This window comes from Penicillium hordei (assembly GCF_028827395.1).
Source record: "Penicillium hordei strain IBT 12815 chromosome Unknown utg000005l_segment0_segment0, whole genome shotgun sequence".
NCBI lineage: Eukaryota > Fungi > Ascomycota > Eurotiomycetes > Eurotiales > Aspergillaceae > Penicillium > Penicillium hordei.
The window spans coordinates 1,130,967-1,158,915 of record NW_026623146.1 but is presented as its reverse complement, the minus strand read 5'-3'; the positions used below and the strand labels follow the sequence as shown (position 1 = coordinate 1,158,915).

The following is a 27,949-nucleotide window of genomic DNA, read 5'->3' as shown; positions in this document are numbered from 1 at the left end:
TACCCCTGGACCGGGGGTCCACTAGTCTCTCCAGTCTCGCCTCCGATTGACCAAGAAATTCAAATCAACCTTCCTATCGCTGCCAATTGGTCAATACCAGCATTGCCGACGCCCAAGCCCCATTCACTCATTAAAAGACCAAAGATCAACGTTGGGATAGAACGAACTGCCAAGCTCCTACTACATACGCTAAAATCCTATGTTTTCACAATGCTGCGCCACAACTCTCTTCCACCATTTATCCATCCATCCTTAGTGCATTCCGAGTTTTCCATGGAACCGCTGATTAACTGCATTAATTTGGTGCATATGATCAGCGGTGAGATGAAAGGAAATCGAAAGCTGTTCTGGAGAAATGTGCGCATGGAGTGTGAACGGCTGTGCGATGAGGTGCGAGGTGATGTGGCTTAGAGAGATAATGCAAAAGAAGCTAATCAGGATCCCTAGGGTCCGACATTGTCGAAATGGGAGCTGCTTGCTGCTATGCAAGCCCTAGCTATTTACATCATTATACGGCTTGATGACGGAGAAACGGAGTACAATGGCTTCGATTCACTTTTAATTGCGGCAGTTACAGTGAGTATAGACAGTATATGAACCTCTGTTGACTTGATCCTAATAATATAATTTAGGTTGTGGCTCAAAAACTGACTGAAAATGACATTGCGGGAAACTTCAGTCTCGACGGAAGTTGGGAAGATTGGCTTTTCGAGGAATCAAGACGAAGGTTTGTCTCTCACTATTAGTCTGTGCTGAATTCACCGGAAAGATGCTGATTAATATATCTAGATTATCTGTTGTTTACAAAGTTTTCAACATGCTGTTCTACTTTAACCCCGCAGAAATGTGCAATTTACCCATGGATCTGGTTCTCGCACCACTGCCAGCAAAGAAACAGCTTTGGGAAGCAGGCAATGAGGCTGTGTGGAAGTCAGAAAGCCAAAGAGAAGGCGAAGTTCAGGCTGAATTTGGTTTAACTAACAGCGGGGATTTGGTCAAACTTGGTGAGAATAACGGTGGGACAGCGCTGGTCCATACATCTATTACTGCGAACAACCCAGCGAGGACTACTGCAAATTGGGAGGAGTGGTGCGAGGGAATGGATGGGTTTGGTGGGCTTGTTATGCTTGCTGCTTCTATGGTGGTATAGCGAGTGGCTTTGGATACAAGAAACCCAGCGGTGACTAGATGCTGCTATCACCTTCAGGAGTATAATATTATGCCTGTCCCTTCCTTGTATATGTGTGCCGTACTTCCGGTCAATCTATGGATCATAAATGATGATTCCCTGCATACACACATCATTAACTCGGACGCGGCTGCCGAGCTCCGCAGTCAGACGCATATAGATAATGCCTTCGACCACGCTCAATATCAATAATAATCACACAAAATGTCGATCACTTCTTCTACTGAGAACGCTGATAATGTCGAGAATGCCGAAAAGGGTCCCGATCCCGCACAGCCGACATGGATAGTAGAATGGGACGGCCCGAATGACCCTGAAAATCCTCATAACTGGTCCCCAAAGTACAAATTATTCGTCAGCTCTGTGCTCATTATGCTGCCTTTGGTCGTCAATATCGGTTCCAGCGTCATGAGTGGTACTGCTCCATCGCTGGAGAAGGAATTCCATGTCAGCTCCGAGCTTGCTGTTCTGACCACCACCATGTTTCTGATTGTATAGCTCCCTTTTTTCTACATCTCCTGGCAGAAGTTCCAGAGCTAATCGATTATATCCTTCTACACATAGGGGTTTATTACCGGTCCATTGATTTTCGGGCCTCTATCGGAAAAGTACGGGCGCCGATGGCCCATTCTCAGTGGTGTGGTGCTATTCGCAACCTTCTGTATTCCGATTGCCCTCGCACAGAATTTCTATACAATTTTGATCTCGCGATTCTTTAGCGGTGCTTTTGGTGCATCATCTATGGCCGTGACAGGCGGTGCCTTGACAGACGTATGGAACACTGCGATCAGTCGCGGAATCTCGCTGGATTACTTCGTGGCCACGGCCTTCGTTGGCCCCGTTATTGGACCAATTGTGGGTGATTTCATCACCCAGAGTTATCTTGGCTGGCGATGGACCATGTGGATTACAATGATCATTGCTTATAGCTTCTCAATCTTCGCCGTGCTCGTCCTGCCTGAGACTTTTGGACCGACCCTACTCACGGCCAAGGCAGCTCGACTTCGCTTTGAAACGAAGAACTGGGCATTGCATAGTAAGGAGGAGGAAAGTGAGACGACGATGAACTCTTTTGTGAAGGTGTATCTCGTGCGTCCGTGGAGTAAGTAGTCACACGGACTTTGATCATTTTACCCTCTGACCAGTCATATAGTTCTCCTTGCAACAGAGCCCATCATGATCCTGGTCACACTGTACATGGGATTCCTGTACGGGCTACTCTTCCTCTTCTTTCAAGGCTTTCCCATCTCGTTCGTGGAGCAACGCGGCTGGAAGCCTCAGATCGGATCTCTCTCCTTCCTGGGTCTGTTCGTCGGGATCATCATCGGGCTGGTGGGCATGTTCACTTGGTCCGTTACGATCTTCGCGCGCCAGGTAAATTCAACCCCAGGTAAATCTATACCGGAGCGCCGCTTGCCGCCCATGATTGTGGGCGCCATTGGACTGCCCATTGGATTGTTCTGGTTTGCGTGGACCAGCAACCCCCATATTTCTTGGGGCGTGGAAATCGTGGCGCCAGCGCTGGTATCGTCGTCGATGTTTGCCATTTTCATCTCTGGTCTGAAATACATTGTCGATGTGTACCTGATTTATGCGAATAGCGCGATCTCTGCCAATACGGTTGTTCGAAGCTGCTTCGGGGCCGGATTTCCTCTCTTTGCTAATGCTATGTACCACAACCTGGGCTTCCCTTGGGCTACTAGTCTTCTGGCGTTCTTGGCTGTTGCTTTGGCCCCCGTTCCAGTTGTTTTCTTATTTTATGGACAGAAAATTCGGATGTGGTCTCGCATGTCGGCCAACAAAACTTGAAATACGACACCAGAGAAGTTGGGGAGGATAATGTGAGGGAGAGAATGTTGCATCCCGATTTTGTGTGGTCTTTAAAACCTCATGCGAGGTCTGTGATATGTATTTAGTCGCAGTATTGCCGGGTCTTGAGTGTTGGAAAGCGGGGGTGTGTGTAGTGCTATCGACTATATGACGGTTCGGATATAGCACAGCTTTCATAGCTAGGCGAGCGTCATAATTAATAAAGATAAAGAAATGCAATTATAATTTATCATAAAACCTGTATTCTACGAGGCGAAATGTCCTTCCATGAGCAAAGATTCAAGAAGTGCAGGGTCGAAGAAGTAATCCGGCGATGGAAACGATCCGAGGGGATATGGTTGCTCCGGGGTTAGATTATCCTCATCTTCCAGCCACTCAGTTGCAGAGCCATAACAGACCGGCGCAGATTTTTGGGGATCACTGGAATCATTGGTCGCCGACGGGGTCAGCAGGAATGGGGCGGGCTGCCAACTCTGCCCTGCGTCGAAAACCATGCTAATTAAGTCGGTGCACCAAGTGACCCCCTGATGAAGCTTCGTCACATATGCGCTGGATACTTCCTGATGATCTATGGAGCCCAATTGATGACGAAGGTTCATTATTCGTGGAATTATGGCCGCAGAATCGACCACACCATCTCCTGTGAGATATCGTACACACAGGTCGTGGAATCCAATTAGTGGGTAATTTTGGAACATCCTGTCAACAATTTATCAGCGTGAGTGGTCTGGATTTGGCACTTTGGGGGGAAGGGCGAGGACACTTACCGGCTCAGGACAAGGCAGCTGCTTGGGGTCACAGGCTCCTCGAACACATCAGTCATAATTTGAAGGGCCGAAACGGCATGATCGTGCGTGATCTGCCGTCTCTCGGCCTTCTGATCACAACGGTGAATCAAACTTTTGCTGACATGATAGCAATATTTTACCTCCAGCTGCATCAGACGTAGGCCGGGGTTGTGGGACCGCAGTGGAGGAATTAAAAGTAGAGACTCATCACAAAGACGTTGCAACCGATGCACTTGATCTTTGCGGTAATTCGCTCCTGAGCGTACCGCTCTTGCTGAGTATAGGCCAATGTAGATTTCCTCCCAGACAGTCATCATATGTGATGCGATGGCATGGAGATGCATCTCGGGGGAGATGTCCGAGGTAGATAGACGGGGCTGAAACTCGGAGTCAAAGAAATGTAGATCGGGAGAATTACCACGGAGGAAAACCCGGGTCTTGTCCATGTCGTATAGGATCCAATAGAGTCGCTCGCGGGCTTGTAGCGCGCTCTCATCCATCCCCACGGACCGGTGAAGGCCCATCGACCGCGCAAGTTGACAAGCTGAGTAGCAAGCCCTTTCAAATGCCGTAGTGATAAAGAACTCTCGTGTCACCAGCGCCTGCAAAATTTTAACACAACTATGCTTATGATTTACCTATAGGAGTGTCTCTCTTACCAGCATGATGCGAGCCTGAATGTTGACGACTGTTGGCTGCGACAGCGCGTGCGGGTCGCCGAGGGCTCGACAGCAGTTGTTAAAGGCGTCGGAAATTACCTGCGAACTATTGCTCCACGGGTTAATTTTGAAGCCAGATCTCCGGGCCACTTGGGCATCCAGCTGTAACGTCAGCAGAACAATGCTGTTCAAACACACCAGCCAGGCAGGGTTGATGGGAGGGCCATCACATTGGAAACATTCTCGGATGGCGGCATATAAATCATCAGCCTCAAACACTGGCACAAAGAAGTTTATGTGATTGAGATATCGATCGAGCAAGGAATACACGACATCCTGAGGAGGTGCCGAGATAGGCCGTTGATCGCCAGCACTGAGCCTATCAGTACACCTTTTTCGAAACGGAAAAGTCTCACAGTGATGTATTAGCGATGGCCGTAGGTCACTATTTTGCGAAATTTCCGCTAAGGGACCGCTGAGCGACGGAGACTTGGTATAAAGGGTTGCCTTGAGCAACTTCTGTGAGGAGCGGAATAAACACAAAGCGGCAGGATAGCTGTACAGATGCTCGCTACTCTCCTCCGTCGAGAAAACCTGTCTTATTGGACTTGTGTTCGAGCTCGCTTTCCCCTGATTGGTGTATGGCCCAGGTTTTTCTTGGGTACTCGGCAGGAGGAATGGCTCTTCCCTGGAAGTAGACGTTGCGGTCAACGATTCAACTTGTTGAGACAGGTGGATCAGCGATCGATCTACATGGTCCAACCGGCCGAGGACTGACGAGAAGTCTTGTGCCCTGTATGAGTTAGTCTTTTTCCTCTTCGTATAAGAATAAAGCTATCGTGGTGGGTTGTACAGTTGCTTTGCCGGATTCGTCCTTTTGAACGAGGCAGAAAAGTCGCAGAGGACACCAGCTTTGCGACAGGTTGAGCATTCTGGCTTTATACGATCGCATCGAATCTGAAGGGGAATGCATTACTACATGATCCATATAGCTACTCTGTTGGTAAGAACGCTCACCTTACGCGACCGGCACTGATTGCAGGCAGGTGTTGTGGAGTCAACCTCGGGGCTGAGACGGGAGCGCTTCCTGCTCTCTTGCATGATGAGAAGCACTTAAAATAAAACCGATTACAATAGAAAAGGAGAAAGAGATAAATTGAAGCAGAGTAAATGACAAACTTAGAGGTGATAAGTGATGAATGAATGGTGATGGGTTTAACAGCGACAGTCGGGGCTCGGCACACGAGGTCCGAAGGTCTTGCTATTGGGCTCTCTTCATGGCCGTCTTCCAAACAGCTTGGGGAACTCTTAGAAAAACAAAAATCAGAATAAGACGCCGAACTGTATTTACAATCCATTCAATTGGGGGGCTTTGAGATATCCCTAGATATTGTAGAGCTAAGAATTGAGGCTGGATATTTCCCGCAACGGAGTATATAGAGACAGTATTAGACCTCCGCAAAGCCCATAAATGGGCCTGGACCCTAGGCCCATGGCCCAACCTACAGCCCACCGTGGGTTGGGCTCCCATAAAAACCCATGCAAGCGCTGATAAAGCGGACTCTGTAATCGTTGTATTACGACCTTCCACTAATCGTATAAAGTTCAAATTTCGGATTTAGAATAAAGGGAATACTATAAGTAGGTATGTTAATTTTAAACAAAATCCGATTGGTAAGGGTCGAGATATAACCGAAAAGGTGAATGTTAATATTTTGATATTAGATATATATCTAGGTTTTCTAGGGAAGTACCACTACTTTCTAGTGAACCTCTATAATTTTGAAACTTTAAGATTAACGCGTTTTCTCGTATCTTTTTACGTGATACAGAGAGAATACTAGTAATTGATTTTAAATCATTAAATTTAATAAAATATTACCTTAGGTATTAGGGTAAGAAACGGACGTAAAACAGAGGTAATTTAATTAATCCTAAAAGGGGGGTTCAACTTATCTTAGCATCCAAATTCTCGGTAACTATGTTTGTATTATTTGGGGCCCCATTAACCCACAGTGGGCTCGAGGTACAAGCCCTAGCCCTTCGATGGGCCTAAGGACCGGGTCCAAACCCCCAACCCATTTGCGGGTTGGGTTGGGCTAGGCTTTGGGCTTTATGGGCTCTGCGGAGGTCTAGACAGTATCATGGATGTAAGACTCGATGAGACGAGTTAAATAAAGGCATAGCCGCAAAATAGTAATCCTAATACATAAATGTGACTCTACTATGCAATTTCACTTTCAGCTAAAGGAGAAACAATTAGGATATACCGCCACGTTGAGACAACGTTCAAGGGTGCATTTTAGTTATCAGGTGAGGTGAGCCGCTGACTTAACTAGCCTCTGATCCAGCTTACATAGAGGTCAGGTGATGTTCACTGTACCCCCGGCCGGGGACGGTTAATGATTATATAATACCAAGAGTGCTCAGCTTTACTCAGTGACCAAAAAGCGGCAAGGGATGAGCACTAAAAAAGGGAAAGCCACCTCACGCATAAAATCTGGTGTATATGTAGATGGAGTTCACCCCGGGGCCCTGGCACCCCGGAATACGAGTTTTCTATGAAATGAGGGTGAACAGGACGTGATACCTTGCTGGCATACAATGGGACCCACTTTGTACACGCCCTTCGGGTATGACAATCGATATCAAGGTAGCTCCCCACATGGAGATACGCAGACTTACCATATCCGGCCGATAGAAACCGACCCTATGGATATCGGAAGAACTTAATTTTACCGATTGCTTTCAACTCATCCTCTACACTCACTCACTCGGCCTTGTTTTCAACCTGTGAAAACTCTTCCCGAGACAATCTCCAAAATGAGTCAATCATTTCTCTCCCGCCGGGCACAAGATGTCGTCGACGCTGGATCCGAGAATCCCATGTGGGACGTGATGAAGGACCTGTGGGACCCATCCACAAACCCCAACGGATATGTCAACGTGGGCGTAGCAGAGAACACCCTGATGCACTCCGAGCTCTTAAAATTTATCAACAGGAAGCTCGAGCTACCGGCAAAGTACCTCACATACAACGACGGCGGATGCGGCTCTTTCAGATTGAAGGCCTCCATCGCCGCCTTCTTGAACCACAATCTGAAGCCAGTCACGCCTCTCGAGCCGAGTCATGTCATGGCGACCAATGGTGTCTCGTCTGCAGTCGAGCATGTTGTGTGGACATTCGCTGATCCCGGCGAGGGAATCCTGCTAGGAAGGCCGTACTACGGCATGTTCATTCCTGATATCTCGCTGCGTTCGCGGAGCCCCGTTGTCCCTGTCAGTTTCGGAGAACACGATCCTCTCGGCCTCGGCGGCGTGGATAAGTACGAAGAAGCATTGCTGGAGTTCCATCGAACAACCGGAAAGAAAGTCAAGGCTTTGATGCTAGCCCATCCTCATAATCCACTCGGACGATGCTATTCCAGGGATGTGCTCATTAAGTTGATGCGCCTCTGTCAGAAATACCAAATCCATTTCATCAGTGATGAAATCTATGCGCTTTCTGTCTTTGAAAATACTGTCGATGAATCCCCACCACCTGTCAAATTCGAATCTGCCCTCTCTATCGATCTGACTGGGATCATTGACCCTTGTTTGGTTCATGTCCTCTGGGGTATGAGCAAAGACTTTGGCGCAAACGGCATCCGACTCGGTGTCATCATTTCTCAGGCCAACCGTGATGTTCATGCGGCGTTGGTGGGCCCGGCGCTTTATTCTTATGCTTCTGGAATCACAGATCACTTGACTTCTCTCATGCTTGAAGACTTTGAATTCACCACTCGGTATATTCAGCAAAATCAGAAGTTGCTCTCAGAATCCTATGCATACACGGCGAACTATCTGAAAGACCACGGAATTGAATATGCAACAGGATGCAATGCGGCATTCTTCGTCTGGATGAACCTGGGAAAGAGGTACCGCGAGCTTCACCCAGGGGATGAGAGTGAGGATATTGGGGAACGGGTCATGCAGCGTCTTTTGCAAAAGAAGGTCTTTTTGGCCAGCGGGTTTTTGTTCGGATCGGAGAAGGATGGCTGGTTCCGAATTGTGTTTACTCAGGGCCATGACCATTTGAGTGTGGCCTTGGAAAGGATAAGCGCGGCACTTGAGGAATAGGAATAGTCTCATGCCATTACCACAAAATAATCATGCATTAGTTGGATCGGGATTGTTGATTCAAAGTGTTAAATCAAACCTAGGCCTCTACTTTGGCTAGCATTTCCATAATCTCCGTATGGCCTCGTTCAATTGCCGCATCGAGCGCCGTGCCCGTGTAGGTGCAGTGACCGTCCGAGTCCCAGAATTTCTTTTTGCATAATATGTCATCAACTCTGGCCCCCGATCCTCAGCTACTTCGCAGGCGCGATTTCATGGGTCGATGCCCTGGCTCGCGCTTATAGAGGGTGTGGGCGAGGAGCCTGCAGAGGGCGAGAGGGACGCTACAGCTTACCGCTTTGTAACTGTGTGGCACCCACAGTGGTCGGGGAAGAACTAGCAGTAACCACTGAAGGGCTTGTAGCCGGTACTGAGAGGCTGGAAGCAGGTATTGAAGTTGTAGAAGGTGTGGTTATGCCTAACCCCACAGGCAGGGAAGGGCTGATCGCGGTGTTCCCCTAAGGATCACCGCTACTTGCCTTTCGGCGTTTGAATCTCAGAAGTCGCTTATGCTGACCGAGCAATAGCTGGTAGAAATAGGGACAGGGAGAGGATAAAACAGCACCGGCAGTCAATACGAGAATAAGTAGCATATACTCAATAAGCACGTCCTCGATGTTCCAAGTTGATCCTCACCTAGAGGCGCCCAATGAGTGGTGCAGGATTAGCGCCTGATATGTGTCCCTGTCAATATTAGGGACCATTTGACGACTTAACCACATCGTGATGCCAAAATTTCAGGACGTCTTTGCAGCCTTTCAAGTGAGACAGGCTCTCAAAAGTAAAGATGAAGCATGAAAGATGGCAGTTCGTCCGCGGAGCGCCAAGACTTTCCACCTGTGGATCATCATCCAAGCTAATTGAACGCAACAAAATTCGGAGAATTCGAAACATCATCGGCTTCCTTTTTTCGCCATTATCACAACAATGGAAAGTGTTACTACCTTGCAATTACAGAGCTTCAATGCTCTCCAGCGCCCGGAGCGGGATGCATCCGGAAGACGCAACCATTACCATTTCGCCGTGAAGGCTCTACCCGGAGTCCCAGGCGAAGCTGTGTTCTTCGCAAATCCATACAACAGCCACCATGAATGCGAGGGCCGGTCCCGAATCTCCCCTCTGTCGCCTGAAGACCAGGCCAAAATCATTGTACCTTTGCTATTGGAGGCATTCGTCAACCGATTCGATGAGCCGGGCCCAATTCCTCAGATGGGGAGCAACATGGAACCATTCGCGCCGTTTACCTGGAGTACAACCGATGAGAGCCTCGCGCAAGCTGTTTCCCGTAGGTGCCAGGCAATTGGCATCAGACGCGAGCTGTGTGACGTTGCGGTCACTACCGCTGAAGAGCTTCGCATTGCCGAGGCGTGCTGGACGAAGTGGAGCAGGGCCCTAGTGGAAGCTATGGCTATGTATGATCTCCCAGATAGCGGTGTCGAGAATGTTGAGATGACCTGTGAGAATTGTGGGTTTACTCCGTCGATGGATAAGCCCCTGCATCCATGTACTCGGTGCTTGCAAGTTTCATATTGCTCAATGGAATGTCAAAGCGCGAACGCTGAGGCTCACGGACTGGAATGTGCGGCTGATATTTATTATTGAGTTTGGAGGCTCCTTAGTATTTTTTTCTGTTTATATCGATCTACGATATTTGGAATCAATTCTTTTGATATCCAACGTGGCGCGGTCAGTCAACTCGACATCAAGTCTTTACACTTCGCATATACACAATTCAACAACAGCCACCCTCTGTATCAAGCGGGTTTTGTATCCGCCAATCTACTAAATATTGGAGCCTTTCGCGGTATTGTAGGTCGCAATAAGTTCTGTGTTAGTGACACTCCGACTCGCAGTCGTACTTGGAGTTACTAGTAGAATGACTACCTTTGACAACATATCGTGTGAGCCGCTCTCTTTATTATCCTATTCCGCGAAATAAAGGCATTAAGCGTTTACTTAAATATACAAAGAGACTCAGGTTAGAAAATGCGATGGATTACATAAGATCATTAGATTTGATGGTGCCAGCGGTATGTTTTAGTGGCATGTTTTCTACTTTCTGTCGCCATGTAACTAAGTCGCCTAGATGTTTGAAAGATAAAATACTATCCAATCACTATTCAGGTATCTGTTGTGTAGATCAGCGGTGATGCCATGGTGCCTGAGGATCGGGAGAAAACTAGGGTTGGCACCACACGTGACTGTCCCTGCCAACACAAATGAAAGGACCAAAAAGGATTTTTGAGCTATTGCAACATATTTACATGTATGGAAATGGAGTGGATTCTAATAATATGAATTTTTTATTTCATTTATCATATGAATATCATTATCATGTCTCAAACAATTGCCATAGTGGGCCTGAGAACTAAACTCGACTCCCTGTGCAGGGAGGATATGAATGCAAAGAGTACTTTTTGTACCATCTCTAGAGAAGAAGAAACCGCTTGAAAAACAGAGGAAAAAACAGAGAGGTATCACAGGAGGAACGCCGAGGGGTATGCGGTGGAAGGAGTCAAAAGAAAAGATCAGACAGCAGGCGTCAACTGGGTGTGCAAAGCCTGTGAGAGAGCCTCCTCTTGACGCTTGAGCTCCATCTCCATCAAGTACTGGGCGTACTTGGACCGAGGATTGTGAATACCACACTCAGTCTTCTGCTGTCCCTTCCAGCGACCAGACCGCTCGTCCTCTCCCTCAGCAACGGGTTGGGTAGAGTGCCAGTCACCAATGCTCTTATAACCACGGTCGAGGAGCTCGTTATAGGGAACATCGTTCTCCTTAACGTACTGCTTGACTTGGTCAAAAGACCAGTTGGCCATGGGGTTGATCTTGATGAGGCCGGCCTCGTCGACTTCGATGATGTCGAGGTCACCACGCTTGCCACCTTGGCTGCGGCGACGGCCAGTAAGAACGGCGTGCACATTCATCTCACGGTAGGCACGCTGAGCGGGCTCAACCTTGGCGACCCAGTCGTAGAGTTGGTCGTCGACCTCCCAGAGCTTGGTGCCGTACTTAGCTTCGAATTCGGCAGTGGTGTCGACACCAGCGGGCTTATAGATGTGCACATTGTTGTTGGGGTACTTGCGACGCACACGGTCGACCAGGGACATGGTCTCATCGAAGTGGTACAGAGTATCGAGGAAGATGAGATCAACCATCTGGGGACGAGGCACCTCCAGCTTTGACAGCATGTCCAAGGTGACAAGACCTGTGAGACCAAAGGCAGTGGTCTGGAAGAGATGGGGAAGCGAAGTAATGCACCATTTCAAGATCTCTATAAGGAGGAGTCAGATAAAGGGTCTTCGGAAAGAGGGGTCATTGTGGATATCATCAGTACGAACCTTGGGGCTCAAGGAATTGCAACTGGCGGTTGAGGAACTGAAGATGGGGCTTGGTAAAAACAATCTCGGGGACATATTCCTCGCTAGAGCCAGAGCCAGCACTGACATAGCCTGACTCGGTCATAGCATCATGGTTGTCAATGCCCTCCATCTCTGAAGAGTAGTTGTTGGGCATCTTGGCCGGCATAGTGTAAGGTGGTATATGGTATAGATGGCACAGAGATGACCTTGACGGAGAAGATATTGGAGTATTATATGTATGAAGAGATTGAAGGGTGGAAGTATGAAGAACAAAATTCCAGAGGACAATCGGGGCGAGAATATAAGAACAGCAAGGGCAATCACATCATCCGGGGATCCGTTTCTCGCATACTCTTCTTCCGATATTCTTCATTTTGACGAGACAATGATTCAATTGGTCAGTCGCCAGAGTGGGGAATGAAAACCACCCAAGCACGCCATCGTTGGCGATTGCGTGCTCAAATTCGTTTGTCTCACCGCCTTCCCAAAGTAGAGACAATGTCATTTCTAGAAGGCGGTGTGGTCATGACAGGGCGTTGTAGGGTCAGACCAGGAGAATATCGAAGTCGATTCTGCCCATTCTTGGACAGAATGGCATAGAATGTGATTATTTAGGGTCGTAGCTTATTGATACCAACCTTGGAAGGGTTACCCCCCCCCAGATATTGGTAATTGACGCTGACCAACCCGGTCGATGATAAATAACTCCGATCATTGGGAGTATTCTTCCAAGGGGTGGATCTTCCTACATCATATAATTAGCAGGTTTCTTAATCACCAATAAACCTGGACATACCCGATAGGGGAACCTTGGTTGTCATACTATGTACGGAGTACATCGATTAGACAATGTATTGTTATATTCATGAATAGAATCGTCATACTCTGAAGTCATGATGGATCTGGAGGAGGTGCTTGTCGCAAAATTGAGCTCATCTTATTCCCGGATGTTGTCCATCTCTATCAGCCTCATTATCGATTCTGCCAGGCGGTAGCACACGTGAGAGGGTGCCGACATCACGTGAATTGGTGGGGACCGAGTCCCGCGTGCCGATCGGCGCAAGTCTTTTGTGATCTTCGGAAGTGTGGGATCTCTCAAGATAGCTTCGACTCGCAAATAAGTCTCTACCAGATCCCTTCGCTAGTAGTTCACTATGCCAGATTCTACCCGCACCACGAGGCCATCCCTCGGCCAAATGCGCAGCAGTTCATTCCTGCAGGACCACCAGCAGTACAAGCCGATGGCTCCAATCAACTCAATCAGTCAAACCATCGGCGAGGTTCTGGCTCACCAGGTGGACGATCACCTGGTCCTTAGCTCGAATCCAATCAAGCCAGACCCGGAGAGGGTCACTGACAGCGGCATCATTCACAGCATTTTCAACCACCAAGCAAACCCTCTTCCAACCGGCACGTCGCAAATCGTCGCGACCATCTACTACAAATCTAACAACCCCGTTCACCCCCACTTCCACCCCGACTCAGGGCCCCAGAATGCCCCAGGCGACAGGCTCCCAACTCCCAAGGTGCCCGAAGGCTCTGCCCCGACAGAAGACATGGATAAGTTCCCGCGGGAGCCGCCTGCTCCGGAGCCGGAGCCACTGGATCACCTGTACGGCCCATACGTCTCTCAGCTGTGCTTGACCAACTTCCTTCAGATCTTGGAAACCCTCCCAACTCCCTACCAGCGCATGAACACCTCGCACCGCTGTCTTGACCGCGACGAACACCCCCGTGTCGTAGAGGTCACATTCTCCCCCCCACCAAATCCGGAGTATCTCTCGTTCCCAGATCTGCGCAAGCATGAGAGCATTTGGCGCTTTGAGCGCGAGTGGAATGTCGAGGTTGTCTTGCAAAAGGAGAGCGTCTTCCGTCGGCACAAGCGCCTGGCTGTTTTCGATATGGATAGCACCTTGATTGACAATGAGTGCATTGACGAAATCGCCAAGTTCATCGGTGTTGAGAAGGAGGTTTCTGTAAGTTCTTCCTGTCAAGTCTTCAAACTTCTATACCAGTGACTAACATGAACGCAGGAAATTACTGAACGCGCCATGAACGGCGAACTAGACTTTACCGCGTCATTGAAGGAACGCGTTGGTCTTCTCAACGGCGTCTCATCAGATGTCTTCGAGAAGCTCAAGTCCGTTCTGAAAATCGCCAAGGGCGCCCGTGAGCTCTGCCGCGCATTGAAGACTCTGGGCTACAAGATCGCCGTGGTGAGCGGCGGATTCCAGCCGCTCGCCGAGTGGCTCGCCGAGCAGCTCGGTATCGACATTGCCATTGCCAACCACGTAAGCATCTCCTGTATCATATTATTTTGCTCCTCCGATCTGACCTTTTACCCAGCTCGAAATCGACGAGGCTACCCAGACCCTGACCGGGAAATTAGTGCCATCCTACCCCATCGTCGACGCCGCGCACAAGCGCACTCTCCTCAAGTCCATCGCTGCCGAGCACGGCATCCCCCTTTCGCAAACACTGGCTGTCGGCGATGGCGCCAACGATCTCCTCATGCTCCACGCTGCAGGCCTTGGCGTCGCCTGGCGCGCTAAGTCCAAGGTCCAGTTGGAGGCTCCCGTCCGCATCAACGGCGAGAGCCTTGTCGATGTCCTCTACCTTCTCGGCATGGACAACGAGGACATCGCAGAGCTGACCTCTGACGCGCAATAAGCCCTTGAGTACCTAAACAGGCGATGCGCTAGTTTTGAGTAGAGTATGCACTTGTGTGTGAATCTTGCCCTCAGATCTAACTTCTTGGATTACATATACCCCTCCAAAAAGTGTAGCCCGGAACGGCGTCCACAGCTGGTTGCAGGGCTCGACTTGGAGATTTCCTTGTGTTGAAGAGTTATGGAGTTTATGTCGGTCCTTACATTTTAACAGAGTATATGGCTGTGCTGGGTAGGGCGTAGGGCAGAGCATGGAATCATTGTATAGCGTGTGGATTTTGTCAATATTCCTACGTGTGGCGGGTTCACCTTGGAGGCGGGATGTAGTTGGATTGGGGAACGGAGCAGGCTCAGACCATGATCTATGACATTTTGAGACGTGATATGAGAAAAGCAGCACTGAATTAATTTCTAGTGCAACTTGGAATTAGGAACAAACAGGAATAGGCCACGAACGACTTCAATGATGATACAAAGTACAATTCCTGTGTTGAAATGTTGGGACTGTTGAAATGACAAAACCAGCGAAAAATCCCCTTTATAAAACCCCCAAAACCGACAACCCAGAAAGATGCAAGAAAAATAGCGCCAAGAGGTTAGTGACATGTGTATGTAGTCAGAGGACAAGAAAACAGGTTTATTTAGGTATTTGAATAGGATCTTTGTTCAAATGCAAGACACCTCACTGGGTAGCCTCGTCAGTGGCAGCAACGCTCTGATCGACAGTGCGCTCAGCGGTGGCAGAGTCAGCACGACGCTTCTTGAGAACGTTCTCGATGAAGGCCTCGCCAGCCTTGTAACTGCTTCGCACCAAGGGGCCCGAGGCACAGTACAAGAAGCCCATATCAAGGGCACGCTGGCGCCACAGCTCGAAGCGATCGGGGGTCACGTATTCATGGACAGCCATGTGACGCTTCGTAGGGCGCATGTATTGACCAAAAGTGACGACGTCGACATTGACAGCGCGGAGCTGGCGTAAGGCATCCCAGAGCTGGTCATCCGTCTCACCGAGACCGAGCATGAGCGAAGTCTTCGTAACAAGATCCGGAACAGCTTTCTTCGCAGCATCAAGCACACGAATAGACTGCTGGAACGTGGCGCGGCGGTCACGGACAAAGGGCGTAAGCTCCTCAACAGTCTCAACATTGTGCGCATAGACGTCTAGTCCAGACCGCGCAACCACTGCCGCCATCTCGGTGTCACCGCGGAAGTCACCGGTCAAACACTCGACCAACATACTCGGCTTCTTCTGTTTGATTTTGATAACTGTCTCCGCGAAGTGGCGCGCGCCGCCGTCTACCAGATCGTCACGGTCCACACTCGTCAGCACCACGTATCCCAAGCTCCAGCGGGAGATGGCCTCGGCGGTATTCTCGGGTTCATGCGGGTCGAGCGGGGAAGGCGTGCGGGATGTCTTGACACTGCAGAAGCGGCACCCGCGCGTGCAGGTATCACCCATCAACATGATTGTCGCTGTGGCGGAGGACTTGTCGCTGCCGCCCCAGCAGTCGGAGATGTTGGGGCATCGGGCCTCCTCGCAGACGGTGTGCAGGTTCAATCCTCTCAAATCCTTCTTTAGACGCTGGAAGTTCTTTGAGTCTGGGATGGGAGTCTTCAGCCATTCGGGCAAACGAGTCATTTCCTTCTTGCGGCCGGCGGGGCCGACAAGCGCGGTCTTAAGGGCGTAGGCTTCCGATGGGTCGAGAGCTTCATCTTGACCTCCTGAAACAAAGTCTGAGAATGAGGGTCCAGCATTCAGCTTATCCTGGAACTTTGTTGCTCTCCGCCGTGTGGTTCCTGGTGTGTTCGTGGCGGATGAGGAGTCGGTTGTGGCATAGCTTCGGCGGCCGATGGGAGCAATTACTGTCGAGGCTGGGGATATGGTGGTTCTGAAAGACGACAGGCGTCGTAGACTTCTGGTTGGAGCTGCCATGATGTGTGAGTATATGCTATGTGAAATCGGAGAAAGCCGAACTGGAGTTTGTCTGGGCAGAGGATCCCGCGGAAAAGTATGACTAAGCCATTTCGCCGCATTAAATCGGACGGGAAAGTATTGTATGTCGATTGGCAATAAAACAACAAAGTGACGTTTGAAGTTGGAATAATGCTTATGACACTACAAGAAAGGTCTATCGCGTATGTGACCTCTAAACTTGACGTTGTATTGGAAATAAAGACTACGATATCTTCTTCATGTCTTTCCCTCTTCTCAGTATTATATGGGAAAATGAAAAGGCGTTGAAAGGCATAGAATTTGAGAGAACTTTTCTATGTATGATCGGAGCTTTGAATGCTGGTTGATTATGCCATTATTATTATGGTTGCTATGCTACTGAAACACGAACTATAGGTGCTTGACCCCCAACGCAAAGATTTACCAAACAAAGTTCCAAGGACCGCGCGATGCAAGGGTATGAAAAAAAAAGGCAAAATAGAATAGAAGGACATGAGATAGAGAAAGAGAGCATACGTAAACAAATAGGAGAAAGAGAACTCAAGGATCAGAGCGAGTAAGGGTAGGGAGAAAGATATGAAAGGAGATAACAAAGAGAGACGGTAAGAAGGCAGTTGGAAGGGTTCTTGGAGAAGAGTGCAGGAAAGAATTTCACAAGGAGGGATGGAAAAGAAGGACAGACTTCAGTCAGGATAGCGAGAGAATATGATCAATAGAGGCAAGGAAATGGAAGATCCAAGGAGTGATCAATGCGAAACAGTGGTTTCAAGAACTTGAGCGAGAACTTCAACAGCTGATTTCAAAATAGGATCAGATCGGCCACAAATGGCGAATAGCAGGTTGTCCACGATTCGCTCCAGGTGTGTCTGGAGCTCCGTGCTGCGAGCGCTGAAAGGGGGTTCTTTGGGCTTGCTAGTAGACCCAGTTGGAAACTGGATGCCTAGTGTGGTGTATGCCTTTTTGGGGACGCCGTCGATGGCGTATGCGTCTTTACGCGAAGAGACGGGCGACTTGGTTCGGAGGGTAGATAGAGAAAGGAGGTAGTTTCGAGCGAGGAGGGCAGCACAGAGGCAGTCGAGTAGGTTCTCTGTTACATCGGGGAATATAGTTCGGAAGGGTCTGATGAGGGCCTTCTCGTCGTTTTTGCGAAGGAATACCATGACAGGGGATGCGAGGCGGAGCATATGACGTGGGAAATCCTTGACAGAGTGGTCCAGCTCATCCAAGGTCCATTCATGATCGTCCAGCGTCCAGTCATGGTGCCATATGCGTGGTTTCTCATCCTCTTTTTCGGAAATGATAGACGCCCGTCCCGGTGAATGCGTTGTTGGTGGTGATGATGCCTTTGGGCTGACACTACCCGATCTGATTTCAGGTTGTGGGCTTGCCTCGCGCTCTCCCTGCGCGGATTCGTGCCTCTCGCATATCACGGTTGATCCGACACTGTCGGAAGATGTCAATGACCCTGGATCGGTAAGTGCATCGTCGTCATCATCAACTTTGCTATCATCATAGCTATCAAATGAATAGCCAGAATCCCGAGTTCCATACCCACTATCAGACATATCAAGAGGAGTATCCGGGCTAAATGCGGATACTTCCTCTTGGCGCTGATCGGGGGTTGTCGGTACGGTGTTTGGAAGTAAGCAGGGCGGTGGAAGCAGTGGAGGCGATGGCGATGATTGTCTAGCAATGTCGACAAGTTTCGGTTTTGTCTTGCTAGCGACGACGAATCTCTATCAGAGGGTCAGCTTTCAATCGTATCTCACAGCAATAAATTGTTTGACTTACCACAGGTTCTTCCAGGGCTTTTGCTCCAGGGATGATGTCCAGTTTTGGCATTGGGTGATCGTTCTCGACAATCTGGAACTTCCGCCGATTGGTGAACTCCTTGGTAGACGTATTATGGTCATTCACCTTGTCAACCGGGACACCTTGCAACCACCTTTCACAGTACGAGAAGTTACTTGGCACCCAGCTCGCTTCACTCGATGCTGTCCCAGTCCGAGAGCGTTGGGGTCTCGGTGAGCTCCCAGGAACAAGAACTTGCTCGGTATGGACCGATTTCGGGGATGTTTGGGAAGATGCATGCTTATTCGGAGATTGGGGTTGCGACTCCTGTTCATTGCCAGACTCGCACTGGCGTACAAACTCTGAGTGGGCTTCATGAACATTCATGACATCTGTTCGCGGTTGATTGTTCCAGTCTGGGGGACGGTACGCTGTGTACTGTGTCCTTTCCCCGATTGCCAGTGTGGCGGCCGTGGTAGAAACATTCGGTTGAGTGGTACCAGACTCATTCTTCTCGTCCTTCCCCCCACTTGATTGACCTGATCCCTCCGAAGACTGCGAATCAAAATAAGATAACTCAGGACCCGTGCTTGCGGGGCGTGATTCTGATATAGGCGGGCTGGGTAGAAGGCCGAATGTTTCCAAGCTCCCACAAGTCAGGTTTTGGTCTGAGCGCCATGTTCGTAATGTGTGATCGGCCGGCGCTTTCGATGGCTTGTTTGCCTTTTCAGGAAAATTGGGGGGAGGGCCATCGAGGGACGCCGGGGATGTCGGAAGCATTAATTGAAATGGTTCTTTCATTCTTCGAACCGAGCGGAAGGGTGACATGCAAGCTGGCCCCCGATCTGTGGGGCGCCGCGATGATGAGCTCGAAAAGTCATGCGACTCTATGCGCGGCATTACTGGGGACGGTATAAATGATAGTGAGGGCATCTGTCTGCTTCGTCTTCGGGGTATGTAGGTGGGAGACCATCGTCGCGGGGATGGAATGGGCTCAGCCATCCCCATCACATCGTGGCTCATCGAGGACGAGTTTGAGCCCTGGTTTTTTATATGGGTTTGGATCCGGGCCGGAAAACAGGCATGGTTACGCATCTCTGTCGCACCAGAGTCCATATTGGACAATGGTAGTCGCGGCTGAAAGTAAGTTACCTAGTCTGAAAGGTCGAGGAAAAAAGCAAATGTGTTGGACAAGAGTAACCCAGATGAGATTGCAATCCAGATTGTTTATTGTTGAAGTCAAAACAAATGGACCTCAAGGGGCTCGATATGTCCTTATACAGTGACTGTGGCGCTAGTCAGCTAATTTAAGGTGGGTATGGTCATCAGGCTCAAGTGCACATCCCTTGACAGGACTACAACCCTGCCATGAAAGCCCGAAAATGTTCAACGGAACAATTCCCCCTTCGAGCATGAAAAGAGGGCCCGTCGCCTGGCACGAACACTTGCAGTCAGGTTGTGCTAGGCACGGGCCAGAGTAATAATAGTGGGAATGAGGTCGGGTCGTCCTTGCATTCCAAAGAAGATGAGAAACCAGGACAACGACGAGCAACAACTGGCTCCAGATCTCAATCTTTCGTCCTGCGGGAGCCCGTCAACGTGGAGAGGGCCCATCCGTTGCCTCAAGTCGTCATAGCCAGGTTCCGACTGGGCACTTGGAATGAGACATTTGCGATGCAAGAGGGAGGAGAAAGGAGCCATGGCGAATCAGGCACTTGTAAAGGGCAACAGGATCAGCCAGAGGGTGTATTAAAGCGGGTCTCCATTGAATCTTGTGTCTCGTCGCAACAGCAATCCACCCCTTCCGGCCTATCCCTTGCATGCATCTGGTTCATACTGGTGTTATTGTACATATCAGCATAATTTATGGAGGTTTGTATATAAATGCCTGGGGAGGGCTTAGATTGATCGGCCTGGGCAACCAATTCGAGTTTGAATAACCTGACAAAACAGCAATCATTTCGATTGATAGACTGGCGCAAGATGATCCCTCATACTTGCAGAGCTCAGTCGACCCAGATGGGGCTGACTAAGAATGATAGATCGTACTCCCGGCGGAGCTAATATAAAACACGGCACAATTAGTTGATAGATGCATTTGAAACGATCGCCCTGTCTATTTTTGAAGACAAATCGGAGATATCCTTAGAAGGTTGCATTAGTTACAAAGGCAAATTGGTTAAGATAGATCACACACCGCCCATCGATGTTCTCAAGGGCTGGAGGCCGGAGATTGTAGTCCAAACAGTGCAAACATCTCGTTATCAATCGATAGAGAAAAAAAAAGCTCGGAATGACCGACTTCGAAACCAACCTCCCATACTTTGGATGACAGCCTCATTCTTCCATTCCTGATGCTTTCCGAATCATTTGTGGCGTCGACGGTGTCATCCGCTAAATCTCCGACAGCCTCACTCAGAGATGTAGGAGTCTGCGTTCACGAATTGCAGCCTTCGTCGATACTGCGATCAACTTTCAAGAAGAGCTCAACGTTAACCAATTGTCTGGCGGTCAGCCCCTCACATATTTTCACGGCCCAAGCAGACAAGGCTGTTATTCACGTGTACAACCGGGATAAGGGTAACCAAGAGGGTGTTGTTCCATTTCCAGAGCGGATACGTAGCATTGCTGTCGCGGGGGGCAAGTATGGTGATGTCTTGGTTTTGGGCACCGAGGGTGGTCGATTAATTATCTGGGAGGTATGTTGGATATGATTCATACGTTCCCTATGTCATGCGTCTAACAGTTTTTTCAAGACATGCACAGGACGCCAAGTAGCCACCACGGCCTCCCATCTGCAACCAGTGACCTCACTCGTCGTCGACCCCACGTCCAACTTTATTCTGTCCGGCTCCGCTGATGCCAGTGTACATGTTTGGTCCTTGCCTGGAATTCTCTCGTTCTCGAAACCCGCTCTTAGCGCGACTCGCCAACCCACGAACTCGCCTATCCGAACTTTCTCCAACCACCGCGCCGGTATCACCTCTCTTGCTGTAGGACATAGCAATGGCCGCCATAACATCGTCGTATCGACCGCGAAAGACAACACTGCAATCGCATGGGACTATCACACCGGCCGTGCGCTGAGAACCTTCCTCCTTCCCTTATCCGCAACATCAGTGGCTCTAGACCCGGTTGACCGGGCTTTCTACGTGGGATATGAAGATGGCAGCGTGCAATCAGTAGATTTCTACCGAAGCCAGTCTGTGCAGCATCCTCTTCACGATCCTTCAGTACAATCGACACCTGCACAGGTGTCAATGGAGGATCGGTGGCTCCCTCCCTCGGCTGAGACAGGCTCAGTGAAGACAATCACCCTTACATATGACGGGACCACGTTACTCTCGGGCCACGCGAATGGCAAGGTACTGTCCTGGAATGTTGCACGACGAAAGTATACAACATCAGTTGCCGACTACACGCACCCGATCACCAACCTGGTCATGCTCCCTCCAGGTGGCATCCCTCACCCTTCCTCGGATTTGAAGAGAAAGGCCCACACCATCGTCAAGCCGCGCCATGATAGTGGCCTTTCGGCCCCGCACCATGCCCCTGGCGCCGTCCCCGCAGAATATATGTTCCACACGCAGATCACCGGCCCATCCGACTCCCGCAAACCAACCCAATTCTCCCAGGCGCTTACTCACTCCTTTTCCCCACCTCCATGATCGAAGATGGTCTTGCAGAGCTCGCGGCACTCCGCCAGCCTAGTAATGTGGAAGTTACCCGCGTTGCATCCAGCACCGCGCCCGCCAGGGAAACCGCGGAAGACACCGCTGCCCGCGATTCGCAGGTTACCGAGCTAGAAAACGAGGTGTCTGTGCTCAAGAAGAAGGTTGCGGTGAATGAGACTGCTCGCCATAATGCGGACGATGAAGTCGTACAGCTGCGCTCGGAACTCGCCAATCTGCAGGATTACATCAATGAGTTGCATGAGAAGCAGGAGGCCGCACAGCAGGAGAAGGTCCTGCGGCAAGCAAGGAAGCAGGAGCACGAGACGAAGAAGCGGGAAGCTTGGCTCGCTGCAGAGAAGAAGGGTCGCAATGGTGATGCCGTCATTCAAAAGATGGACATTGATGGTGCTGTGACCAGTGATTCGGATGATCAGAGCGATGAATAAAAAAAAGCTTTGGATTTTTAGTTGGCATGTCAATGGATCGGCGCACGGTTTTGGATTAGTATATACTATACCATTTTGGAGCTTTCAGGTCAATAATAAAAATGTCCGCCACGTTCATGACTATGCATATGAGTGTATTTCAATTTCATAAATGTTTCTCTCGTATAGCCTTGAGGTGGTTCTCATCTATGTCTTTGAATAGACGAGCCATTAACCCTATGTTCATTACATTGGACAATGGCTCAGGCCCCCTATGTCCAACTCTATGAGCTACACTTTTTCAATAATTATCTCACTCTAGAAACAAGGGTCTCACATAAAAAGCTTTTTAATAAAATGATATCAAATCTACCCTAGATGGGATGGTCTCATTTCCTAGTGGGTCGTGTTCACGAGGCAAACCCAAAGGGATAACGGTAATGCAGGGCTCCTACGGCAAGATGCGCAAGGATGGGTCCAATTGTCTCAGAGAAGCTCTGCAAGCTTCTCTCTTCGTTCACCAAGGACATATCTCTATGGCAATGGCCATTTAGCAAGGTCTCAAACCTTGTATATCATCCAGGTTCTTATCCTGCTGCTCACAACGTTCCCCTCCCGTCGGATCTATACGCAGGGGGTCGATACACATGTATCTATACAGCTACCATATACGGAGATATTTGGTCCAGAGCAAAATAGTAATGACTTAATGGATGCACATTATGTTAGCACCATAGAGTACTGCCGAACGGTTAAAAAAAAGAAGCAGATATCTCTCAATCTCCATTATGAAAGCTCCACCTCCAACCACACACCCATCCGCACACGACATATTGCGAGGGATCTCAGGAAAACTCAAGCCACGGCATGACTACATCCCTGCTCAAGAGCCTCCCCCTCATCAATCTCCTTCATAATCTTAACCCCAGCACTAGTCCCAATACGCTGCGCTCCAGCTTTAAGCATACGCAATAGATCCGCAGCACTGCGTATACCACCACTAGCCTTGATCAAGCACGTGCACCCACACATACTCGCCGCAATGCGCATCTGCGTAACTTGCTCAACACTCGCACCGCCATTCCAGCCCGTACTTGTCTTGATATAGTCCGCGCCCGCCATGCACGACACGATCGTCGCATCGATAATCTGATCCTTCTCAAGCACAGAGGCTTCTAAGATCGCCTTCAGGACAATTGGCCGCGGCGCTGCGTTGCGCACCGCACGAACGTCCTCGTACACCTCCGTGTACCGGCCTTCTTTCAGCAGGTTGTACCGGATCACCATGTCGAGTTCGGTGGCGCCCTGCGCCACGGCTTCTTTGGCCTCGCGCACTTTGTCGGCTGTTGGGTGCGTGCCCTCCGGGAACCCGACCACGCACGCGAGCCCTGTGTTGGTTCCTTTGACGTGGCTTGCTGCGCGGGCGACGTGCTCAAGTCGTACGCATACAGTGGCAAGGTCGTATTCAAGGGCTTCTTTGCACAGAGTGTCGATCTGTGTGGGGTCGATTGGGGTCGTTAGGAGGGTGTGATCTATTGTGCGGTTGATTTGTGTTGGAATTGGCAGCTGGGAAAGTGAGCGTTTCGGCAGCTGCTTCTTCATGTTGGCTATCTTTTCCGCCCATTCGGCGTCTGTTGATGGGATTTCACTCATGCTGGGCGGTCGGTGTGGTGTGCCTTCGGCTAGAGAGCACGCCCTCGGAGTAGTTAGAGACTACTTCTAGGAATGTGTTCAGGTCGCCTACTACACTTGGCATAGAGGGGAAGAGGGGCTGTCACGTGGCGCTTCTAGGATCATCATGACGACCCGTGATTCATATTGACACGATGTGACCTTGAAGGGGCGGTGTTGTGGCGCTAAGGGACTAGTGTGTGTATTTGGGGCTTGCGCTTTTGGTAAATACTGGCGATATATCAAGTTTAATGGGCGAGTATCAACTTGTAGTATATGTATATCTCGAAGGTTATTTTAGGAAAATACAAGGTTCCGCTGAATATAAGAGTGCATTACAGGATGCATATGGCGCTTCCCGGCTGAAAAAGACAACAAATTGAAGGTCCCTAAACCCGACGTCTTGGTCCATTAACGTATTTTGTCTCCTTCGTGCTACATTGGAGCAGCGGTTCAAATCGCTTTGACTGTTCGCTTATTGACAGCTCTTGCACTCCGGCCCACGAACATCATCCACACGTCCCAGGCGTCGCGGACCGAATCCCGGACCACCGCCGCCACCTCCTCCACCTCCTCCACCACCCCCACCGTATGAGGTTGTGCTGCCTCCCCAGCGAGAGCGAGTAGTATACTTATTGCTCTGATTCTTGACGTTAAAAGAGGAGTTCTCAGCGGCGGCGTATGAGTCGAGCTGAAATAGGTCAGATTGATCCACTTGCGGAATATCAAAGAGCAACAGGCTGAAACAAGAAGTAAAATAGAAATAAGGTGTCGCAGGTAATAACGCTTGCAAGATATACTTACCGATAAGAGGGTAGTGAAGTACAGGCCGAGGAAGAAGTAAACGCTCTCGACAAAGCGGGTGAGACGCACGTTGAACGGGGGGCTGTGGGCGCGGTGGTCAGCGGTTGGGGTCTCTGGTAATTGCAGGAAAGGAGAAAATCACCTCTGGAGAGCCTCCCCGTTGGAGAAATAGACTGGCTTCTGGGGTCTGGCAGACATGGTTGTGGGAAAGGATGGTTGTCAGAATTGAAGATGTGAATGAGGTGGAGTGATCAACATGGCCGGGCCGGGGTCCACTAATTTATAGCCGCACCCTTTCCTTTTTCCTCCGTGTAGGTGTGTGTACAACATACATCGTATACATACAACATACCAGTCGTCTATGTATATGTGCTTCAAGACACTAATTTTGTTTTCAAATAATGATATTCTTCAATGATCATACATATCTCATTTCTAGGGGTATCTGAATGCTGTCTATATACACTGCGCTCCACAGTTGGTAACTATCACTCGGAAATATATATATAAAAAAGGTTGAATCACTGCTTCTCGTCAACTGACACAGCGACCGCATCCACTTCACTGCGGATTTCATCCAGTCCATGGAAGCCTTCTTCAATCACCCATCGCTGGCCTTGGGGATTGTGCAGCACGTGGCAACTAGCACCAACCACCAGCAATCCTGGTGGTCGCGACCCTGCCTCTTCAAACGCCAAGCAGACGTGCTCTAATGTTGAGCGAATGACACGTTGATCTGGGCACGATGCCCGCTCAACAATCGCACAGGGTGTCTCCATAGGCCAGAGTGTGCGTGATTGCGAACCGGTGTCTCCGGCGGGGAAGGTAGTGAGGGACTCCACAAGAGCAGAAATCCGGTGAAGAGCCATGAGGAAGACCACAGTCTGGGTAGGTACGTAGGTGGGAGGGTTTGGAGCAGCTCCCTTTCTGCCGGTTCCTGTGCACACGAGGACCTGGTCGGAGACACCGCGGTGGGTTGCAGGAATATCGGCGAAGAGGGCCGCGCTCATAGCACTGGTGATACCCGGCAACACGACCGGGGAATAGCCCTCCTTCCTGAAAAACTCGAACTCTTCCGCTCCACGCCCATATAGATATGGGTCTCCCTGTTTTAAGCGAAGGACTTGCCGTCCTTGCTTCAAAGCTGCCAGACCCATCACGAGGAATTCTTCCTGCGCTTGGTCTGCGTTGCCAGGGAACTTGCGTGCGATATGAACTTCCGTTCGACGAGGGATCAGGTCGAGGACTGGAGCGGGGACCAACTTGTCTGCGAGGATGATGTCGGCGCTGTGGATTGCGTGGTAGGTGGCGCGGGTGAGTAGGTCTGGATGACCGGGGCCAGAGCCCGCGAGGACTATTTTCCCCTTCTTTGAGGGTGTATCAAGGCCATTTGTCCCATTTGTGGTGGCATTGCCAGATGTATAGGCCTCCAGGATGGCATCCATATCGGCATCGGTGATGGACACGAGCTTTCGGAGAGGCCAGTATTCACAGATCTGGGACAGCCAACGCACTCTTCTTGTTTTCGCGGCGGCAGCATCGCTTTCTGTGACCAAGTTGTTGAAAGTGTGTTTTTGGCCTGTACTATCGTCGTCCTCTCTGTCAAATATCCCTTCTACTAGCCCAGCAGCATTATCCTCTTCCCAAAGCCGCCTCCGCACAGCACCAAGTCTGTCGATGGCCGTTCCGAGGTTTTGGGGTAGGAAAGCAGCAATCTCCCTCCGCAGCCGGGACGCAAGCTTGCACCCCCGGCCGGAAGTAGTGATTCCAATGTGAAGGGGACCGTCTGAGTAGGTGGAAAGTAGGGTGAAGGAGCATAGTTCGGGGGCATCTGATACGTTCACTGGGATTCTGAGGCGCCGGCAGAGCTTCGATATGTGTGGGCCTAGTAAGAAATGTGAGTAATAATGGTTTGGGAATCGTGCAAGCAGGTCTTACTTAGTGAATTGTTGCCACCCAAAGTGACAAAGACCAAGTCCACAATGTGATCAACTTCTTCTCTGCCCTGGGTTGTCAAGTCCTTATCTTGAAACTCACGACGAATCCACTGGGCAGAGCCATTGGAAATGTGTTCGGATAGAGTGGAATGCATGTCATCTGTTTCCGGCGCAATTATGATCGGTGTTGCGCCGACCTCGAGGCTCCTCGCACATCGAGCGGCGGCAAGAGGATTTGAACCGACAATCAAGTGGACTTGTGATTCGGTATTCCACGCAGCCATCAATGGCGCGGGTGAACTAGGATCGCATGAGGCGTCCTTCATGGTGAAGTATAGTAGAACGAAATATCAAGCCCCGCCAATGACTCTATCAGTATGAGATATATGTCGGTTTCAGAAGGGTAAAAGAGACCAAATTGCGGAAGGCTCTGGGGTTCCGAGGATTCAAGAGAATTGAAGCTCGTATTTAACCAACAGAGCACCCAATGGAGTGACTTTCTAGACTTCCGCGGAGAAAGCGGCGAATATCAAGTCTGAGTAAAAGGCCTGTCACGATTGGTGATAACGAGCGATAAGGATATCGAAGTGGGGGGTGATCCTGGCACAATTGACAGGAAGCCCTGAAATTTGATTTGAGTGTGATCCAGAAGTCAGACGAAATTCCTTGAGGTTTGATCTTACACCATTGACTCATATATAGCAAATCTAGCAGACACACAACTATTTCCAAAATTTCTATACATCTTTATCGCCTAAAACGGTTAAAGGCAATTGCGTGCTTGTTATCACGTGACTCCAGATGCCGGGAAGTAAGGCCATATAGATACCTAAAGTAGCTTAGTGGACCGTGTAAATAAAAATATGTGCGTGGTCTGTAACTTTATACCCACGAGAATATAGTTCCATCCTTGACGATGTGACTTGGAAATTCGATCCATTTGACTCAAATATTATTGGGGGCGTTAAATCAGAAGATAAAAGAACGATGTTCTTCCAAATGTTTTTCCTTCGTCGCAGTATTACAGTTGGAAAAACG

The 27,949-nt window shown here is 49.7% G+C and overlaps 13 protein-coding genes across 13 annotated transcripts; 6 read left to right on the top strand and 7 right to left on the bottom strand.

The window, feature by feature from the left end:
- Window positions 1–210: 210 nt before the first annotated feature.
- Window positions 211–1,150, top strand: N7537_009391 (uncharacterized protein; the record flags this gene model as incomplete). The annotated part of the gene is made up of 4 exons (XM_056900445.1): window positions 211–390; window positions 448–576; window positions 633–727; window positions 790–1,150. The coding sequence occupies 4 exons, from the start codon at window positions 211–213 to the stop codon at window positions 1,148–1,150; spliced, it is 765 nt and encodes a 254-aa protein (XP_056749113.1).
- A 243-nt stretch (window positions 1,151–1,393) lies between these two features.
- N7537_009390 (MFS transporter) lies at window positions 1,394–2,998 on the top strand (the record flags this gene model as incomplete). Its single annotated transcript, XM_056900444.1, has 3 exons — window positions 1,394–1,681; window positions 1,754–2,291; window positions 2,343–2,998. The coding sequence occupies 3 exons, from the start codon at window positions 1,394–1,396 to the stop codon at window positions 2,996–2,998; spliced, it is 1,482 nt and encodes a 493-aa protein (XP_056749112.1).
- A 266-nt stretch (window positions 2,999–3,264) lies between these two features.
- On the bottom strand, window positions 3,265–5,567 carry N7537_009389 (uncharacterized protein; the record flags this gene model as incomplete). Its single annotated transcript, XM_056900443.1, has 5 exons — window positions 3,265–3,718; window positions 3,787–4,409; window positions 4,467–5,259; window positions 5,320–5,423; window positions 5,484–5,567. The coding sequence occupies 5 exons, from the start codon at window positions 5,565–5,567 to the stop codon at window positions 3,265–3,267; spliced, it is 2,058 nt and encodes a 685-aa protein (XP_056749111.1).
- Window positions 5,568–7,289: 1,722 nt separating this feature from the next.
- N7537_009388 (putative aminotransferase) lies at window positions 7,290–8,585 on the top strand (the record flags this gene model as incomplete). Its single annotated transcript, XM_056900442.1, has 1 exon — window positions 7,290–8,585. One exon carries the CDS (start codon window positions 7,290–7,292, stop codon window positions 8,583–8,585), a length of 1,296 nt encoding a protein of 431 aa, XP_056749110.1.
- Window positions 8,586–9,551: 966 nt separating this feature from the next.
- N7537_009387 (zinc finger MYND domain-containing protein) lies at window positions 9,552–10,226 on the top strand (the record flags this gene model as incomplete). Its single annotated transcript, XM_056900441.1, has 1 exon — window positions 9,552–10,226. The coding sequence occupies one exon, from the start codon at window positions 9,552–9,554 to the stop codon at window positions 10,224–10,226; it is 675 nt and encodes a 224-aa protein (XP_056749109.1).
- A 926-nt stretch (window positions 10,227–11,152) lies between these two features.
- Window positions 11,153–12,168, bottom strand: met16 (phosphoadenylyl-sulfate reductase (thioredoxin); the record flags this gene model as incomplete). The annotated part of the gene is made up of 2 exons (XM_056900440.1): window positions 11,966–12,168; window positions 11,153–11,898 (listed from the first exon to the last, which is right to left on the bottom strand). The coding sequence occupies exons 1-2, from the start codon at window positions 12,150–12,152 to the stop codon at window positions 11,153–11,155; spliced, it is 933 nt and encodes a 310-aa protein (XP_056749108.1). The 5' UTR covers window positions 12,153–12,168.
- A 972-nt stretch (window positions 12,169–13,140) lies between these two features.
- N7537_009385 (phosphoserine phosphatase SerB) lies at window positions 13,141–14,656 on the top strand (the record flags this gene model as incomplete). The annotated part of the gene is made up of 3 exons (XM_056900439.1): window positions 13,141–13,962; window positions 14,020–14,277; window positions 14,333–14,656. The coding sequence occupies 3 exons, from the start codon at window positions 13,141–13,143 to the stop codon at window positions 14,654–14,656; spliced, it is 1,404 nt and encodes a 467-aa protein (XP_056749107.1).
- Window positions 14,657–15,337: 681 nt separating this feature from the next.
- On the bottom strand, window positions 15,338–16,588 carry N7537_009384 (lipoate synthase; the record flags this gene model as incomplete). The annotated part of the gene is made up of 1 exon (XM_056900438.1): window positions 15,338–16,588. The coding sequence occupies one exon, from the start codon at window positions 16,586–16,588 to the stop codon at window positions 15,338–15,340; it is 1,251 nt and encodes a 416-aa protein (XP_056749106.1).
- A 767-nt stretch (window positions 16,589–17,355) lies between these two features.
- N7537_009383 (uncharacterized protein) lies at window positions 17,356–19,516 on the bottom strand (the record flags this gene model as incomplete). The annotated part of the gene is made up of 2 exons (XM_056900437.1): window positions 17,356–18,345; window positions 18,401–19,516. The coding sequence occupies 2 exons, from the start codon at window positions 19,514–19,516 to the stop codon at window positions 17,356–17,358; spliced, it is 2,106 nt and encodes a 701-aa protein (XP_056749105.1).
- Window positions 19,517–20,754: 1,238 nt separating this feature from the next.
- N7537_009382 (putative ribosomal assembly complex component Ipi3) lies at window positions 20,755–22,520 on the top strand (the record flags this gene model as incomplete). Its single annotated transcript, XM_056900436.1, has 3 exons — window positions 20,755–21,099; window positions 21,157–21,906; window positions 21,927–22,520. The coding sequence occupies 3 exons, from the start codon at window positions 20,755–20,757 to the stop codon at window positions 22,518–22,520; spliced, it is 1,689 nt and encodes a 562-aa protein (XP_056749104.1).
- Window positions 22,521–23,354: 834 nt separating this feature from the next.
- Window positions 23,355–24,152, bottom strand: N7537_009381 (2-deoxyribose-5-phosphate aldolase; the record flags this gene model as incomplete). The annotated part of the gene is made up of 1 exon (XM_056900435.1): window positions 23,355–24,152. The coding sequence occupies one exon, from the start codon at window positions 24,150–24,152 to the stop codon at window positions 23,355–23,357; it is 798 nt and encodes a 265-aa protein (XP_056749103.1).
- A 493-nt stretch (window positions 24,153–24,645) lies between these two features.
- Window positions 24,646–25,172, bottom strand: N7537_009380 (uncharacterized protein; the record flags this gene model as incomplete). The annotated part of the gene is made up of 3 exons (XM_056900434.1): window positions 24,646–24,861; window positions 24,975–25,056; window positions 25,117–25,172. 3 exons carry the CDS (start codon window positions 25,170–25,172, stop codon window positions 24,646–24,648), a joined length of 354 nt encoding a protein of 117 aa, XP_056749102.1.
- A 323-nt stretch (window positions 25,173–25,495) lies between these two features.
- N7537_009379 (putative siroheme synthase) lies at window positions 25,496–27,237 on the bottom strand (the record flags this gene model as incomplete). Its single annotated transcript, XM_056900433.1, has 2 exons — window positions 25,496–26,859; window positions 26,913–27,237. The coding sequence occupies 2 exons, from the start codon at window positions 27,235–27,237 to the stop codon at window positions 25,496–25,498; spliced, it is 1,689 nt and encodes a 562-aa protein (XP_056749101.1).
- Between the last annotated feature and the right edge of the window lie 712 nt (window positions 27,238–27,949).